The 16,810-nt window shown below is 35.1% G+C and overlaps 1 protein-coding gene across 2 annotated transcripts in view; it reads right to left on the minus strand.

Annotated features, from left to right (window-relative positions):
- na (sodium leak channel non-selective protein na) overlaps positions 1 to 16,810 on the minus strand; it is a 711,066-nt gene that overhangs the window by 493,398 nt on the left and 200,858 nt on the right. For both annotated transcript variants that reach the window (XM_067148870.2, XM_067148869.2), the window contains exon 8: positions 10,145 to 10,366. In XM_067148870.2, the coding sequence (XP_067004971.1) occupies positions 10,145 to 10,366 (222 nt within the window). The remainder of the gene's footprint in view (positions 1 to 10,144; positions 10,367 to 16,810) is intronic.

The following is a 16,810-nucleotide window of genomic DNA, read 5'->3' on the forward strand; positions in this document are numbered from 1 at the left end:
AAATTAACAGGGAGAAAAAGGAAAATAATCATAAGAATAGTAAATACACAAACACATATACATTGACAAAAATAATAGTGACATTACATACATCATATTTCATTACTGAGTTAATTTCCTCCAATAAATTATTCATTTTGATATAAATATTGTTTTAACATTTTTTGAAAATAAAGGAAGTGATAAAGCCAAATTTTTTGTCTGATGGCTGAAGATATTCTGTTACATACTCCACACATTTTTGCAACTGGTGAATTTTTATGATGTGAGGTGCTTGAGAAGGGGCAGTAAAATCTTTGTCTCAAACGTAGAGTTACCCTCTTGGTACTGAAGTTGGTTCTTTTAAGAAACTGTTGGTTATCTAATATTCCATTAACTGTCTTGTAAAGTAATATCAGTAGAGCTAATGTGTACTGAGCTGCATTAAGCCAAAGTCATTTAGTACAGTTCTATAAGAAACTCTATGATGATATTATGGTCGCTTATATTTTTAAAAATATAAATACAGTGGAACCTTGGATTGCGAGCATAATTCGTTCCGGCAACATGCTTGTAATCCAAAGCGCTCGTATATCAAAGCAACTTTTCCCGTAAGAAACAATTGAAACGCGGATGATTCGTCCACAACACAAAAATATTTATTTGCATACCATTTCTAAAACAAAATATAATGTAAAACAAATTAAAAGTGCACTTTTCCTTACAATAGAATCATTGTTGATGTGAGGGAGACGAGAGATGACATGAGACGAGTTACTGTGTAGCACGAATTTCACTAACAGAATCACTGCTATCTGTTGGCTCACTGGAATATTGTTTTCTTTTCGTGCAACTTTAACAAGGAACCTGTTCAATGACTGTTGCTTTTGCCTCTTTTAGAGGATTTCATGAAAATGAGACGTTGCATTGTCATTGAACTGATTCATCGCTCGCACTGCTACAGCCTTATTCGGGTGGTGTTTGTCTACAAAATCTTGCACCGTTTCCCGCATTTTGCACTTCTCCCGAATCTCAGTTGAAGTGAGAGATTCCATTGACTTTTCCTCCTCCTTTTCCCCAGAGGAGATCTGCTCCATAACCTCCTCCTGTTGTTCGCGATACCAACAGTTCGTTGGTGGTCAGTTCCTGGCTATGTTCTTCCACCAGCTATTGAATGTCCACGTCATTCACCTCCAGCCCCATAGTCTTCCCTAAGGACACAATTTCATCGACAATTGGCAGCTCATTGTCACCAAAAATCCCTTCAAAGTCACGTTCAAGAACCCAGTCAGGCCACAGCTTTCCCCAAGCGGAAGCGAGAGTTTTGTTGGTGACTCCATCCCAGGCTTTATTGATGATCTTCAGGCAGTTATCGATGGGGAAATGCTTTCTCCTAAACTCTCAGAGGGTAAGGTTTTTTGCTTCTGTCACTTCGAAGCATCGCTGAAATAGTGCTTTGGTGTATAGCTTCTCGAAAGTTCGAAATGACTTGCTGATCTATCGGCTGGAGTAGTGAAGTAGTGTTGGGAGGAAGGAACTTAACCTTAACAAACTTGAATTCCTCCAATAAGTCATCCTCAAGGCTTGGAGGATGAGCAGGAGTATTGTCCATAACCAGCAAGACTTTGAGTGGCAGATTATTTTCTGAACGGTATTTCTTCACTACCAAATACCTTGTTCATCCATTCAACAAAAGAACAGGGGAGGGGAAAATGTAGGCACACGTGACGCTCGTATTGCAGAACCTCGTTCGCTTATCAAGTTACAATTTATTTAAAATGTTTGCTCGTTTTGCAAAACACCCATAGACCAAGTTACTCGCATTCCGAGGTTTCACTGTACTGCAAAAAATTGTTTTGTATTTCTTCTATTTCATTAATTGTACACATGTACTGAGGAGCCCACACTACACATGCATATTCAAGTTTATTTCTAACAAGGTAACTGAATAAGATTTCTAAAGAATCTGCATCTGTAAGTTCTCAAATATTTCTAATAATAATCCCCAATGGTTTAAATCCATCATTTGTAATTTTATTAATATGACTGTTGAATGAAAGTTCTGAATCAAGCATAACACCCAAATTGTTTACTAAATTACATCTCTGCAAGATCTCACCATTTATACTATAGTTATGCACAAACACAATCTTATAACGAGAAAATGTGATCACAAGACCCTTTTTAATATTAAAAAAAAAAAGAGCCTGTTTGCAACACACCATTTGTGACAGTTTTTCAGATCAGTTTGCAATTCCATAGCATCATTATACCCAGTAATTTGCTTATAAATCTTTAGGTCATCAGCAAAGAGTAAGCACTTTGAATATTTTATTACTTTTGGTACGTTATTTATAAATAACAAAAAGAACAATGGACCAAGGTTTGAGCCCTGAGGGACTCCCCAGAATTTTCTTTGAACTGGAAGGAAGTATTTTGTGCGTAAAATACAAACTGTTTTCTGCCTGACAGATATGATGAAATTAATTTCAAAAATTCAGAAGCTAAACCAAATAATTATAATTTACTCAAAAGTATACCATGATCAATTTTAACAAAAGCTTTTGCAAAGTCAGTATAAACTGCATCTATAGGAAGTCCTTCATTCATTGAATCACAAACATCCTGAATAAAGTTCATACGATTAGTTATAGTAGAATGCTTGAGATAAAACCCATGCTGAAATTCTGATAGGCCCTACGAACGGTTTGATGTGATTAAATATTCTAACATAGAGTATTTGTTCAAAGAGCTTCGCTGGAGCACATATTATTGAGATAGCTCTACAGTTCTCAATTTTTGAACTTTCACCAGATTTAAGGAACGGAGGTATTTTAGTTGTTTTCCAAATTTTAGGAAATATTTGTGTCTTTAAAATTAAATTATACATGGCACATTGTGGAACCATTAGCACCACTGCACATCCTTTAATAATGTAAGAAGGTATGTGATCAAATCCGCTGATTTAGTTGCCTTAAGTTTTGATATACCGGGCGAGTTGGCCGTGCGTGTAGAGGCGCGCGGCTGTGAGCATGCATCCGGGAGATAGTAGGTTCGAATCCCACTATCGGCAGCCCTGAAGATGGTTTTCCGTGGTTTCCCATTTTCACACCAGGCAAATGCTGGGGCTGTACCTTAATTAAGGCCACGGCCGCTTCCTTCCAACTCCTAGGCCTTTCCTATCCCATCGTCGCCATAAGACCTATCTGTGTCGGTGCGACGTAAAGCCCCTAGCAAGAAGAAGAAGAAGTTTTGTTACTGCGGTATAGGACCCATCTGTAAACTGTGAGCAGTAATCATTAATAATGACTCAGAGGCTATATATAAAGAATGCTGGGGTGCATAAACAGTTTGAAAATAACATGCAAGTGCATTAGCTATTCCTTGTGTAGTTACCAAATGGTTTACACCATATGTCATACACTGTTTGAACAAACTATTATTTCGTTTACTTTTTATGAAACCCCAAAATTTTCCGAATTTTCAAAAATATTATTCTGTGCCTGTAATATATACAATTTATATGCTCTTGCAATAAGTGTCTTAGGCTGTTTTCTTAATTGTTTGTACATGTGAGCACTGTATTCAGAATGCTTCATGTGTTTCCTGTTTAATTTCAACATGTTAATTATACAGTATATCTAATGTAAACCGACAAGGGTACATTCTTTTCTTATTCACTTTTTTCCTTAAGAACATATTTTGTGGAAAGTTTATTAAGGACTTCATAAAAATAGCTTACTGCATTAGTAGGGTCTTCACTCATTAGTAACTGATTCCAGTATTATTTTTGTAACGATGCATACAACTCGTAAAAATCAGCCTTCTGGAAATTGCAAATGCTGACAGGTAATATTTTGGCTCACTCAATGTTAACAACCAGTTCAAAATATAAAGCAGGAAGATTAGGCACAAGGGGGTAGTGATGGGATAATCAAATAGGCTACACAATAATTGCTTATTCGATTATTTTTCTATTATTCATTCAAATGATGAGGCTTATTCATTTGAATGCTGAGGCAATTGAATAGTGAATATTTTCACTATTCAATTATTTCTCAATTATTTATTCGAAACTCCATTCGAATGAATAAGCCAATCGAATAATAAATATGTTTTCAATTTGAATATTTTCTCGATTATTCATCCAAAAGCCCATTCGAATCATTGAGGCAATCGAGTAATGATTTTATCCATTGAATTATTTCTTTGATTATTCATTCAAAACTCCATTTGAATGAATGAGGCAACTGAATAGTGAATGCTTTCAAAATAATCAAATGAAAAGTGATTATTTTAACATCCATTCGCTCCAAACGAATGAGTGATTCTACAGAAACAATCGAATGAAACATTTGAATGAAGAGTTTCTTATGAATAATCGAATTAACAACGATTTGTCCCATTCTCAAGAAAATGACTGATAAATTCATTGGCTGATTGAAAGAGCGTGTTAACTCAGTGACGTAATTGCTGCCTTCCCACAAAGGCGGCCTGGGTTCGATTGCCAGTCATTGCATATTACCTACTGTTATTCGAATTCCATGTAAAATACGATGACTTATGGCTTGTAGTTGCAAGATTGAAAGCCACGTAATATTGGAAACTATGCTTTTTGACTCACTGAAACAAGAGTCTTTAATCACTTTTCTTCCAGTTTTGGAATAGGTAAAGTTGAATTTTAACATTTCATACTGCAGAATAACATTCCAAAATTGTATTATTTTATCGTTACAGCTAGACATTACAAAATGTTACAAAATATTACATTTTAAAAATTTAAAATATGTTTTTACTTTTGTGAATATTGCCTTTCGTTTCTAAAACATAAACTGCTTTATAAAATATACATGAAATTTTAAACAAACAGGAATCCAAGAATCAAAGATGCTATTATACAAATTCGCAGAAACCATAAAACACACCACATACAATTTCACATGAAATTATGAAAAACCTGTCAAAAATAAATTTATACATGCACATGAAACATAACAAAGTGTAATGCAAATTTTAAAACTACCTGTATGAAAACTTCTGTATGAAAACAGTAGATGGTATTAATGAGAAAATAAAAATGACCAAAGATCTATAAAAGCTGGACTACCCGACACAATAAAAAAAGGCACACACTTCTGTAAAGAATAACAAAATATTGAAAAAATACACTTTAAGAACTTGTAAATACGTATAAACCAACAGCACTTGAATTTCATTCAACCATGCCAAAGCTACGTAACCAATTATTGCACCCAAAAATATAAATTTAACATACGTTTGTTGTATAACACAAAAAAGGAACTAAATATGAATACCACTGTACACATAACTTCAGTATCAGAATGTTAGCTTCACATACACCATAACTCCACAATAACATTCATGGGGAACTTTGGAACTATACATGCACTGGAAACTTAATAAAACATCCAGCAAAATGAAACTTACAGTAAGTTTCTAATCGAAATATTAACACATATAATTATAAAAATAAATACAGAAAACGATTACTATACAGATTTTAAAAAAACAGCACACACATGTAATAGAAACATATGAAAACTATTGAAACTCACTACTTCTTAAATTTCTTAAGGGGTAACCGCTACGGATTACACAACACAATAATAATAATAATAATAATAATAATAATAATAATAATAATAATAATAATAAATAAATAAATTTAAACTTCAAGAGATTTGAACACTTTAAGTTAAATGAAACACACAAGAAGTGAATACTCTGAAAACAGCGTACAAAAATAAATACCAGGTTGACCAACATGATGACTATAGGAAAGCACATGGGAAAGAGGCTGGAAACCCCACAAGGTCCATGAGAAGGTAGTGCATTGCGGATAAAACAAAATCAACGGTGATCCCTTTCTGAACATTTAGATTTACTGAATGAACAAAAGCAGATTAAGGTACAAAACAAATACCACATCGAATCAAAATCAGGTAAAAATTGTTCCAAAAAAACCATAAAGTTCACATTAATAACATTTAGATCAGAAACAATTATATATTACAAATGTATGTGCTGCCGTACATCTGTTACGAAAGACATTTCTAGCTTGCTTTCCTCTTGAAGCAATATTTAACCTAAATACAAGCATATCCCATTACAACTGTGTACAATAAATCATGACAGTCAGTTATCGGAAACTTTTGAAAGTTAGATTTAAGAAAAGGAAATCGACATTAAAATTACACAGGTTACCAAGGACTAATCCCCTATAACAAATGAAATTAAGAAAGGGGCATGTTGAAAAATCTCCTAAGAGACAGATAGTTACAAGAAATAAAAAATTGAATGCAGAGGCCAATTAAGTCACTGCCTTTCCTAAAACACTTCAGTAAGAGGTGTATAGCTTTAACTGGTATACATTAAATTGACGCTGAAGTACCGGAGGCAACCCCATAGGAAATTAAAACTTTACTTATAAAACTTTACATACTGGGCGAGTTGGCCATGCGGTTAGGGGCGTGCGGCTGTGAGCTTGCATCCAGGAGACAGTAGGTTTGAATCCCACTGTCGGCAGCCCTGAAGATGGTTTTCCATGGTTTTGCATTTTCACACCAGGCAAATGCTGGGGATGTACCTTAATTAAGGCCATGGCCACTTCCTTCCAACTCCTAGGCCTTTCCTATCCCATTGTCGCCATGAGACCTATCCATGTCGTGCGAAATAAAGCCAATAGAAGAAAAAAAATACATACAACTGTACATAAGTAGGTGGAAAGAAACAGCTGTGGCCTACCAATACGAATTGTCCCGGCATTTGCCTGGAAGTGAAAATGGGAAATCACAGAAAATAATTCTCAGGACAGCTGACAGTGGAGATTGAACTCGCGTCTCCTGAATGCAGAACTTGGCTACATAGCCATAGCACGGCTGCACTTCTCGGTGCACATTAGTTCACTATTATGAAATATATGTACAAAAAGCTACTTTCAGTGATGTTCTGGCTTCATTTTGTCTCTTTGTTTACAGCTCTTTTTAGGTAATTAGCAAGGATCCGACTGAACTAATTCAGCGGCAACTAAAACAGACACTTACGAACACGTCCTTTCTTTTAACTGAAAAAGAAAAATTAAAGCTTATTAATATGAACCCAGGCTTACCAACTGCGAAAGCACTGCCGAAGATCCATAAGACAGGTGTCCCCATATGCCCTATAATAAATTATCAACAAGCCCCTTATACAAACTTAGTCAATTTATCCAACAATTTCTCAAAAAACATTTCACATTTTCTTCTGACAAATCCATTACTAGACAGATTTCACCTGCAACCACACCACACATTGCATTCCTTCAACATTATTAACATGTACCCGAGTATAAAAATGAGTAAACTTTTTTCCTATTATTGAAAATAATCTAAATACCAACATTCATTTAAGCAGACTAGAAATCTCTGATTTTATGTCTGTCTTGAAATTGTTAATTGTTGATAATTATTTCACATTCGACAATGTCATTTATAAGCAAAATGGCTTGGCTGTGGGGTCACGGGCCTCTGGTATTTTGGCAGAAATATACCTGGGTTTTCTAGAGCATACTGCTATTGAAAATGATGAAAAGTTTAATAACATTAACTTGTGGGCCAGATATATAGATGATACTTTTATCATCATCAATGAACGCTCTATTGATGCACCGAACACTCTTATAAACCTTAACAACATAGATCCTCATATCAAATTCACATTAGAATCAGAAATTAATGGCTCTATCAACTTTTTAGATTTAACAATCACTAGACTCTCTTCTTCATTCTCATATAAAATTTACAGGAAACCCACTCACACAGCAACAACAATAAAACAAGACTCAATACATCCCCATTCTCATAAATGCACTACATACAACAGCTTGGTTGATTGTGCATTCAAAGTCCCCATGTCAAAAGCAGACCTGAACAAGGAACTAAATATTATACGTTCGATAGCTAGATTCAACGGTTACAACGAAACGTTCATTGAACGCATAATCAGTAAGTTCAAACAATGTCCAAAATCAAATTTATTAAAAAATCTAAACCCAAGTTATTTTTAACTTTCACTTTTAACAAAAATATTTACAGTGTCACTAATATATTTAGGAAACACAACGTCAATATCTCATTCCACACTAGCAATAGTAATACGGATATTCTGCACAATTCTAACTTAGTCAACAAATCTAACCGTTTTACAAAGTCAGGTGTTTATAGGTTTCATTGCAACGATTGCAACTGCTCGTATATAGGTCAAACTGGTCAGAACTTCAAGATTAGGTATGCAGAACATCTTAATGCTATCAGGTATAACAGGTTTTCTGCAGTAGGTGAGCACATACATGACTATAAACACAAATTTAATTGAATAGATCATGACATAGCGATATCCGACACGTTCAGTAAAGGCTCCCTTGCTTGATACCACGGAAATCTGCTATATACATTTAGACCAATATATTTTAACCCAAATTTGAACTTAAATGATATTTCAGAAAAGCCCAGAATCTTATTTGATGCCCTCATTACGATTTTCAATAGTGTTAAAATTCCCGAAAACAGCTTGTTTTTTCAGATTATATGCAACACTTTGTCGCGTTATGCTTCCCTACTACGCCCACCTGAGCCCGCCCCATCCATCATCCCTCTTCCCCTCCCTTCTCACCCACCCCTTCCCGTCCTTTATCCTTGTTCTTTGCTACCAGCAAGCCCGAGCCCTTAGTTCCTCTCTAGACTCCGTAATATACAACAGGCAAATTGAGGTGAGCCCTTCAATAAAGATTTAATTTTTTGCCCCTTTTCCAGTACCATATCTTATTCTAATTTAGTTATTTTTCAAACTTCAGGTCCCGCATTGGATCAAGAACTTTTTGGTTTTATAACAACTTTAACAACCCTGTCTGTAACAAGATCCACTTGCTCAATTATACCATGACTCAGTACTTCACCTTATCTTATTGTCAATGCTCTAAGGAGGAACAACAATTTTACGTCCATTTTAGATAATAATATTTAAAAATTCGTCCCGTGGTTATCAACACCACACATAAGACTTTAAGCTCTACAAAGTGATCAAGACTTAATTAAATATTTGTAAAAGATTTCCACCTTCTGTTTTAAAAATGACTAACAAGTCCTCAACTTGTGTAAATATTTTGAGAAGACTTTCTCCTTAAGCATCATCATACATTGTAATTTATCCATCCATTGATATTTTACTTTTAATGGTCTACAGATTGTATTTTAAGATGTGTATATCTTTGTTTACTTGCCCAATTTTGGCTGATGATGACGTCCGAGACGTTGAAAGCGGTACCAAATAAATAATGTTGTTAGCAGCATATTTTGTATTCAAAAATGTGGATCAATTGCACGCCATTTTATTGTTTGTCAATCCACTCTGTCGCTGCCAGTGTCATTTATGTTGTTGTTGCTCTCAGATGAGCTGGAGAAAGAACTTCAGTAACATACACTAAAATCTGACACTTCTTTATCTGTATCATCCAACAGTGACACTGTATCAATATGACTAATCTGTTTCTGAGACTGGAAAGCAGCAAAAATACGTAATAAGTATGTGCACGAAAAACCTGCATCTCACAATGTATTATGCAACTCTCACTAACAGAAGAAAAAGTATTGCAAGACATTAAGGGTATTTCCCTCATCAGTAGTGCTGAAGGAACATCTTCTGCTATTTATGAGCATATCTGTGTACCTCTTTGGTTAGTAAAGCCGCAAAATTCCAACAGAACATATTATATATGTTTCTGCCCTGAGAGAAAAAATGTAGAGCATATATACATGTTACCACCAGCGAAGAGTTGAGACGCTAATTAAGCAAGTTTACACCAACTCAACCAATTTCATGAAATCTTTATATTTTTATTTTTAAAACATCATGTTTATCTATGGATTAGACAGGATTTTGACACCTGGATTATCAAACACACTACTATCCCTGTTTCAAGCCAAAATTATTCACAACTCTATGCTTCACTATAGCTACTAAATATGTGGAATTTCATGAGTCCAGTAACTCCCGTAGCAACATTTTTGCATAATCACTTAATTGACTCCTGGATAACTATATTGACATAGTTACCTGTGTATTGTATTCTGTTTGAGGTATTGAACAATGATATAATTTATATACTCACTTCAATGTAGTAATATTTTTCATAAAAAATGTATCTGGGCCTCTCATCATGTTTAAAATGCATCGTTGCTGTAACAACACCATTCGCCAGAATAACTCCCATTACCAACAGACGAAATGATGCTGAACGGAGGATAACATGGCAGAACTGCGGAGCAAGACCTCCATGTTTATTTTCATCCAGTGTAACTAGCTTCCATCCATTGTCATTGCCAGTAAGAATCTATAAAAGAAAATATTTCAAAGAAATGTATAGCATCATAGCATCAGTTCATTTCATTAGAAGTAAAAAGCTGAAAAAAATCTATTCACTAGTAGTCAATGTAAAAAAAAAAGACATACAAGCATAACAAAAAAACTTCAGGCCAGCCAAAATAGTGTAATACTTGGATGTTTTCAAATAATATGAATTTAAAGAACCCCAAACCCAAAATTAAGTTATACTGGCTCTGTTTTAAAACTGATACCAAACCTATACGAAGGGATGTATTCAGTATTGCTTGTTTCTGTGGTGGTTGATAGTGTGGTGAATTATGTATACACAATAAACACCCAGTCCCTAAGTTGGAAGAATTAGCCAGGAATGGTTTTAAATGCCCCAATATGTTGGGAATCGAAACCGAGACTCTCTAAACCAAAGGCGACAATGCTCACCATTTCAACCAAGAAGCCAGACATAAATTATAATCAATATAAAAAATTAATAAAAATTAAACTATAATGAACATAATTCGATCAAACTAAAATTAAACATTACAAGAAGGTGGTTCAACCAGAAGTGACATACAGAAACAAAACTCTTTTTAAAGTCACTTAGAGAAACAGAATCGACAAAATCCTAAAAGTAGAAAGAAGAATAGCTAGAACATGCATTAAAAAATATTAAAAAGACAACAGTGGATAGGGCCAAATGCAGTGGTGTACAGAGAACTGAAGGCCATCACAAATACTAGGCAGAAGAAGAGGATCTCTTTTTTTGATCACATTATGAGGATACAAGAAACCAGATTACCAAGAAAAAATATAGAGAATCTCTGGAATCTGAAGCAACAACTAGGATGGATTAAGGAAATTAAAGAGAATATGGAAGAACTAGAGGTAACTCTGAATGATTTGCAAAGCAAAACCAAAAATTTAAAGAAACTGAAAGACATAAAAATAGACTTAAACCAATAATATACAAACGACATACAATGAAAAGGGTATTTACAGATGAGGAACAACAGAAAAGATAATAACAAATGTAAAGCTACTAGGCAATTCGAAGGAAAAAAACTTGTTAAAGAAGATGACCAGTAAATGACTCACTGAACTGGTCCAATGAGGCCATAAAAGAGAAGAAGAAGAATGTAATTGTAAAATGCATTAATATTTCCTAAGTGTTAAACTGTTTTTATTGGCCAGCAGTGTAAATTTATTTATAAGATTAAACAAGCCTACCTATTATTAACACTAACAAATATGGTATGTCCAGCTACATTACCAATCCATCAACAGAGAATTTTTCAGGAGAGCTAGAGATACTGGAGACCAATGGAAATTAATTACTTTCAGTATTGTAGTGCATCCTTTCTATCCTTTTCAATCATATATGGATGGGACACATGCAGTAGAACTTTGTTTGCACCAACTCCAAGGAACTGGAAAATTAACTGTTTGTGCTGTAGTCGTGTATGTGCTGGGATGTCATAGGTTCCCAGGCTGCGGCTACAACTTATATAGTATCATGCACATTCCAACTTGGGGCCGCCATATTGTTCTCAGAAGTGCTAATTGCAGCTCTTACAATTTGCCTGCAATAAGCTCTTTCATAAGAGTGATAATCCTTTGGTCAAAGAGCTGAAGGCAACTTGTAACACATGGCAGAAAAAATGAATCTTTGTGTTGGCTAAGTTCAGATCATGTATATTGAGGGCTGTACATCTGTTCAGTATCAACTGGATATTTCTATTCTGAGTGATCATACAACTGTAGAAATGAAGAAGCCACTTTATGCTATAATGAGCTGCTGATCCAGGCTTGCCTCTGATGAGAGTATATGTAAGGTAGAGTACCCAGGTCTATATTTTTACATGAACATGGTTTCTTGAACAAGTCAATCATCCACAGAGTTTTTCACTGCCATCTGCATTACATAAAAGGACATCATTTAAATATTGTTTAATAGGATCTCCTCCACGAAACTTTTCACCAGTAATTCCTAGGGAGTATAACGTATCCACAAAGATGCACACAAAATGCTGTCAGTTGGTACAGATATTTATTCAAATCTATTTACAAACTAAACACACACTCAACCTTAATCACTGCTGTCACTAGCAAAATAGACACATCAACAAAGCCACCATTTTAACAACTGCCTATCACTTCAACATGGAGTCTGCAACCAATACATGTCACAACAACACGAGGTCACAAATATACCCCTGCTACACCATAACTCTACTAAACAATAACTCGTCATTACCATCAAGAACGTCTCCTTATATACGTGCCTGGCCAGGCTTCTAGAAAGATACATTACCAAAATACCTTCACAAAAATTCTAGAGTGCTTAATACATAGATATAGTGTACCCAGAATATTCTCTATCGTTCTCGTCTACCCAGTACCATTCCAGAAGTTACAGTGTGTTTCACAATTTTATAATGGATTACTAAATTACGTACAATGGGCATATCTCTATCAGCTCTCTCTTGGTTTGAATCGTTCTTGAAAGGGAGATCTCAGCGTGTAGTATTTGACAAACAAAATTTTTCTAAGTGGTCTAGTGTGCATTCTGGCGTCCCTCAGGGTTCCGTGTTGGGTCCCGTTTTGTTTTCGCTGTATATAAACAATCTGCCTGGAGTTTTACGCTACACGAGACATCATATGTATGCCGATGATTTACAGATCTATTACCATTTTCCTGTGAATCGTGTTATCGAAAGTATTAGTAAAATAAATCTAGATATAGAAAGACTACATCAATATACACTAAGTCATAATTTACTATTAAATGAAAACAAAACTTTAGCTATTTTTCTAGGATATCGAAGAAACTTATCAAATCTTTTCAACAGGGACATTCCTCCAGTAATTGTAAACGGTTCTGTAGTCAAGTATCAGGAATGTGTTAAGAATTTAGGTATTCTAATGGATAACACTCTGTCCTGGACCTTTCATGCCAAGCACTTGGTCAAGAAAGTGTCTGGCATATTGCATCAGTTTCGACGAAACTTGCCGTATCTTCCTTTCTCGGTGAGAAAGATGCTGATCCAAACTATGGTATTTCCTATTTTAGATTACGGCACTGTAATTTACAGCGATATCTCTGAGAAATATAATAGCAAACTCCACCGTATTCTGAATGCCTGTGTTCGATTCGTCTTCAATATTCGTAAAGACTGTCACGTAACATCTTACTACAAAGCCGCAGAGTGGTTGAAACTCAGGGATAGACGATCATACTCAGCTGCTTGTTTACTTCTGAGAATTTTAAAATCTAATGCTCCCTCATATTTGACCAAGTCCTTTGTCCAGATGAGTCAAGTGCACGACCGGGACAATAGGTTTACAGCTAACACCCTTCAGGTTCCACAGCATCGTACGGTCAAGTGCAGTAAGTCGTTCATTGTCACTGCCTCTCAATTATACAACGATCTTAAACTATATGAAATTCAGCAAAGTAGTGTTGGAACTCAGAAAAAATATCTTAAATACCGCTACCTTTCCACTTATTAAGCCATGTAAATGAATTTTCACCAAATTAATTAAATAGTACGAAATATCATAATCCCCTAGATACATTTTAGATGCTCAGTTTTACTCTTAATTCATCCTCGGCTTTAAAATTCTTAGGTTTCTGTTTCGTCTTCTGTTCCTTGTTAGTATAGTGTATGTTTATGAAATGTTAAAGTATTATTGTAACCTCCTAGATGTTTAGTTTTTAATCTTATTCTTATATCCTCTGTAGGAAAATGTATCTTACGCTTTTTATGTATTCTTTCATTAGATTTTGTATGTTAGGTGATACATTTAAGTTAAAGTGGCAGTTAGTTACAGCCAAAGGGACCTCTGGTCCTACTTGTAATTAACTTTAAATAAATATATTTCTATTTCTATTAATTGAACTGATATAAATGTCTATATACAGTGCATGTTTCATGAAATAACCTCACCAACAAGGCGATTGTATCATATATACATATGATGTAATAATAATAATAATAATAATACTAAATGGATGTAAACACTTCATAGTTATACATTACAAGTAATAATAATAACTGTGACCTGTGTTTTCAAGGACGGAGATATTTGTGTCCTTAATTTTTTTTTTATTTTTTTTTTTACATTTAATTCATAGACATTAAGAAGTTACCATCTAGGAAGCATGTAAAATTTTAATTTGGACTTCAAAAGAAGGTTAATTATGATTAATGAACTCTAAAGAAGAGTTACTGAATAAAATTGTATTGTAATTTTGAAATGTGTTTGAAAAATTTAAAAGGGTCTTTATTTTTGAGGCAGCTTATACCACACGTGTGGGTTCCGCTGATGAAAACTTTTCGGCCAAAATAGAAATGTTCGAGAACTTGTGAAAGACTTTATCATCATAAATGTAGTTTTTATTGTTCACAATAAGAACTATTTCTATTGGTTGGATTAACAACCATGGTACTTGATGAAAATTTATGTCTGAATTGTAGCAAGCTTCCCCAATTGGCTTTTTGCGTGTTTCTCGATTTCCGGCCTTTGGGTCCTTGGTGGGAGCAGGGCTCTTGTCCGCGTCATTGGTTTTTCTATGGCCTAGCAGCCGGACACACTTCAGGTGTCGTCCCGTCAGCGGGCTCCAGCCACCTCAGAGTACGCACGTTTCCTCATCTTGAACTTTAAATTAATATGTAAATTACCCTTAGATCCGGAGTTTACCTTAGACCTTGGCTTTAGCCACCTTTCTTGCAATGCCTTAGCTCTGCAGCTGGCACATCCTTTTGATTTTGGAGGCAATTCCCTTTTCTTTAATTAACATATTTGGTTGTTTACATGTGTAATTAATTTTCATCCGGGAATGCCTCCCATAATTCTGTTTTGATTTAATGCACGCATATTGGAGCTATGCATCTTTCACTGAAGCGCTTTAGGACAGGCAGCAACTCCAAAGGCCTCTGCATTAAGTTTTAAATTCTCGATTTTTTAAATTTTCCTTGTAAATCAAATTGTAAAGTTCATTCCATTTTCTCCAATGTAACTTTAAAAGATTATAGTCTGTGATTAGGATGTCACTGGTTACGTTTCATCATGCACTTGTGTGAGGAGTATTGTGTTTTCAGGTTAAATACGCCTTTAAAGAAAAGTAAAGTAGAAATGTTTTAGTAATTGATGTGCGGCAGCACAGGTTCCTGTAATGTTATTTTTGTGTAATCTGAAGGCCATGGATGCAAACCTCATGGCTCATTTATATTATTCTCTGTTACACCTTTATTTCCAATGTTACCTTGTTTTAATTCGCTGTTGTTCTGTTCTCATGTTATGCCGTCTTTTAATTTGTCAGTAAATGTGGAGTGAAGGGTAACTGTGTTAACGTTTCTTTACAATGTCAATTAATACTCCATCCTCTTAGGGATCCCAGCCCGTTTTCCCACATCCTTCACTAGTCATCATATTGGTAATTCTGTTTATTTTTTTTATCTAGCAACGTGTGTCTCTGAAACTTGTGATAGTAATACCTGTTGTCTCGTCTTTTGGTATATTTCCTTTTATTCTTATTACAATTGTTTTGAAAGTGTTCTTTTCATTTATGTTGCCTGTTTTAAAAAGTGACATTCTGTTAGCAGAGCGTGCATTGTATAAGAAAGAGATGGTGACAGCGGTAACCATGAACTGACCTAAAAGTTTGTGCAGTTCCTTGCTGTCAACATGTCTCGTGTTGTTCCTAATCCTTTTCATTTCAGAAAGGAAGAATTAATTAAAGAACTTTGAATTCGTACATTCAATTTGGCAGGAAATGTTAGAGATGACATGAGCCTGTTGAAACAGTCCCTTAATTTAACGGTAACTATTCCTGCGTTAACTATAAACGAGTTGTGTGCATCTTTAGCAGTGGTCAAAGATAAATTGTCTGAGTTTAATGCAATTCTCGTGTCTTTTTGTTCTTCTGAGCCCTCACATGGTCAATTAACACATGTGAAAGCCCAACTACAGCATTACATGGATCAGATTCACGATTTGTTCTCTCTCAATTTATCAGCAGATGAGTGACAGGAGTGTGAATCCTTATTAACACAGTTTTCTCACATTTTTTATAAAATCACAGGTTTGATTGCAGGGAATGATTAGCCTAATTCAAGCTCTGAACTTCAAGTGTCTAACCCTTCTGAATCGTGTGAAAGTGAGTTACTCCAATTTCTGTACCTATAGCCTTTAGACTTTGGCCACCAGTGATAATGTTTCCCTGGGATCTTCTTCTGTCTAATCTTCTTTGTATTTTCCATTGTCATTTCCTTTGTATTCTTGTTATATGTCTTTCGACCACACTGACTGTAAAACTTGTAATATATATTTATAACATAATAAAGCACGGGCGGAGGCAGGCTTCACCGACTCTGTCGCCCTTATCCCTCACTGGCTTGCGGGCTGCGCCCGGTGCTTTCCTCGTTACACGCACGCCCTAGTTCGACTATAA

This window comes from Anabrus simplex, chromosome 1, assembly GCF_040414725.1.
Source record: "Anabrus simplex isolate iqAnaSimp1 chromosome 1, ASM4041472v1, whole genome shotgun sequence".
In the NCBI taxonomy this organism is placed as follows: Eukaryota; Metazoa; Arthropoda; class Insecta; order Orthoptera; family Tettigoniidae; genus Anabrus; species Anabrus simplex.